Raw genomic sequence first — 2,918 nt, 5'->3', positions numbered from 1 at the left:
GCCTGGAGGGAGTCTGGCCGGCTTCGGGGCTGTAAGCCCCCAGAGCAGTGGAGAAAAACAGGTAGAGAAACTAGACAGGCAGTAGGGTGAGTGGAACAGACACTTCATCAATTCATTTGTGCAATACCTAGAACAACTAGATCCTGGAGACACAGCCTGGACCCCTCCAGACAAGACAATAAATAAACAAGCAAGCATGGTTCTTCAGAGGTGGTGGTAAGTGCTAGTAAGAGGGAAAAAAAAACCACACACACACACACACACACACACACACAGGTCAAGGTGGCAGTGATGGGGCAGAGAGGAAAGTTGCTTTGTAAAATGGAGTGGGAACATGGACCTTTAACGGGGTGACTTTTTCTTTTTTATGTTTTAGAGATGGGTCTTGCCCTGTTGCCCAGGTTGGAGTGCAGTGGTGCAATCATAGCTAACTGCAGCCTAGACCTTCTGTGCTCAAGCAGTTCCTCCTACTTCAGCTTCCCAACTAGCTAGAACTACAGGCACACACCACTATGCCTGGCTAATTTTGTTTACTTTTGTAGAGATGGGGTCTGCTATGTTGCCCTGGCTGGTCTGGAACTCCTGGGTCAAGCAGTCCTCCCGCCTTGGCCTTTCAAAGCACTGGGATTCCAGGCGTGAGCCACCGGGCTTGTCTCTCAGTGACTTTTTCTTTTCTTTTTTTTTTTTTTTGAGACAGATTCTTGCTCTGTCACCCAGACTGGAGTGCAGTGGTGTGCTCTTGGCTCACTGCAACCTCTGCCTTTTGGGTTCAAGCAATTCTCCTACCTTAGCCTCCCAAGTAGCTGGGATTATAGGTGCCTGCCACCATGCCCGGCTAATTTTGTATCTAGTAGAGACGGGGTTTTGGCACGTTTGCCAGGCTGGTCTTGAACTCTTGACCTGAGGTCATCTGCCAGCCTCGGCCTCCAAAGTGCTAGGATTACAGGTGTGAGCCATCGTGCGTGGCTGTGAATTTTCAACAGATTTGAAGAAGTGGGGTCCTGAGAAAATCCTGGGTAATAACAGCATCAGAGGTAACAGGTTTTTTTTGTTTGTTTTTGAGATGGAGTCTCCCTCTGTCACCCAGGCTGGAGTGCAGTGGCTCGATTTCAGTTTACTGCAACCTCCACCCACAGGATTCAAGCGATTCTCCTGCCTCAGCCTCCCAAGTAGCTGGGTCTACAGGCGTGCATCATCATGCCAGGCTAATTTTTATTTTTTATATTTTTAGTAGAGAGGGTTTAATCATGTTGGCCAGGCTGGTCTCAAACCCCTGACCTCAGGTGATCCGCCTGCCTTGGTCTCCCAAAGTGCTGGGATTACCAGCGTGAGCCATCCCGCTCAGCTGAGAGCAGCTCTTAAATGGCAAAATTTTTGTAGCCAGGTGAGCCTGTGAAAGAACAGCAGGAAGCCAGCGTGTCTGTAATTTGAGTGAACCACAACAGGGCAGATATTTAGGGAGACTGAGCAGGGGCCTTGGGAAGGAGTGTAGATTAAATTCCAAGGGCGATGAGTGACCCTTAGAGGGTATTAGGTGGGTACCAGCATTAATAGTGGATCCATGGATTAAATGAGTATATTAGCCCTGTTCTGTAGGAGGAAATTGGGGCATAGAGTAACAAAACTACTTGCCTGAACGCACACAATATTAAACTGCACCCCTGGGAACCCTGCCTTGCTGCTAATACCTGCCTCCTAGCCTAACTGCCACCCTCCCACCCCAGGGGCAGACAGGCAATCTTTCCAGCCTGGGGTGGGGCAGAGCTCACAGCAGGGACTCTGCACTCTGCACGTAGCTCAGGCTCTCATTCTTGGTTCTGCTCTTAAGACTGGGTCCCCACCCTCTTCCCCATAAGACTAGACTGGGCTGGGTTCCTTCCAGCTCGAGGAAGCCATCTTAGGAACTAGGAACTGGGCCCCACACAGGGGTCTCGGCCCCCAGCTTCACATAACTCATCACCTACAACTTTTACCACGTGCATAGTGATCTGGGTTTGCAGTCCTATTTTACTGTTGAAGAGACCCAGAGACGATCACAGCTCTTAAATGGTATTTGAACCCGGGCTGGCTGGTGACAAAATGTGGGCGCTGCCTTGTATGGCCAGATTTCTGGATGTAGGGCATCCTGGGATTTGCAAGGGACAGAGGCATGCCCTACTCCTCGGAAACCGCCTTGAGCGCAAGGAGGAAAAGAGCAGGCACTGAGCATGTGATAAGACCGCCACCGTGTGGCGAAGATGAGCAACCACAGGGTCAGTTTCCCAAGCCTGAGCCTGGAGAAGGGAGGGTGTTGCAGGGGAGGACGAAAGGAGAGAGCACATCAACACAGATTTACACCTGTCCCTAATACTTTATTGGTCACCTCTAGGCCTGTGTGCGGCTAGGTGGGCTCGGGGGAGGGCGTCACTATTCAGCTCCTAGGTGGAGGCATGAGAAGGCCTTGGCCTAGCCCTCCAGGGTCCCAGACTGTAGGGTTTGGAGGGGCAGGTCTGGCCTTTCCTGGGTCAGCACAGGACACCCAGGTGGGGGCACAGGTGGACACCCAGCACAGGCACCTAGGTAGGGGCACAAGCTTACTATCCGTTGGCTAGCCTAATTGTGTTTGGAGAAATATTCCTTGCTGTCATCCACGTTGGGCTTAATCGTGTCACTGCCAGGCTTCCAGCCAGCGGGACAAACTGTGGGAAGACACAAGGATGCACATGAAAGCTACAGCCCCAGGTTCAAGGTGAAGCAAACAAGGGACTGTGTTGCAGAAGAAAATGCTGTAAGTGGTTCAGGCCCAGGAATGTGGATATTAAGAGAAGCCCTCCAGCCGGGCGCTGTGGCTCACGCCTGTAATCCCAGCACTTTGGCGGGCGGATCACGAGGTCAGGAGACCGAGACCATCCTGGCTAACACAGTGAAACCCTGTCTCT

General features: G+C 51.7%; 1 protein-coding gene across 1 annotated transcript in view; it reads right to left on the bottom strand.

Annotated features, from left to right (window-relative positions):
* Positions 1-2,333: 2,333 nt before the first annotated feature.
* The window catches only part of PRDX2 (peroxiredoxin 2), a 10,126-nt gene continuing 9,541 nt past the window's right edge, over positions 2,334-2,918 (bottom strand). Inside the window, exon 6 of the mRNA XM_011994924.1 lies at positions 2,334-2,678. Coding sequence (XP_011850314.1) covers positions 2,593-2,678 — 86 coding nt within the window. The 3' untranslated portion in view covers positions 2,334-2,592. The remainder of the gene's footprint in view (positions 2,679-2,918) is intronic.

This window comes from Mandrillus leucophaeus, unplaced genomic scaffold, assembly GCF_000951045.1.
Source record: "Mandrillus leucophaeus isolate KB7577 unplaced genomic scaffold, Mleu.le_1.0 Scaffold463, whole genome shotgun sequence".
NCBI classification, from domain to species: domain Eukaryota; kingdom Metazoa; phylum Chordata; class Mammalia; order Primates; family Cercopithecidae; genus Mandrillus; species Mandrillus leucophaeus.
Note: the sequence above shows the minus strand (reverse complement) of the source record. Positions and strands in the feature narration are given on the sequence as shown.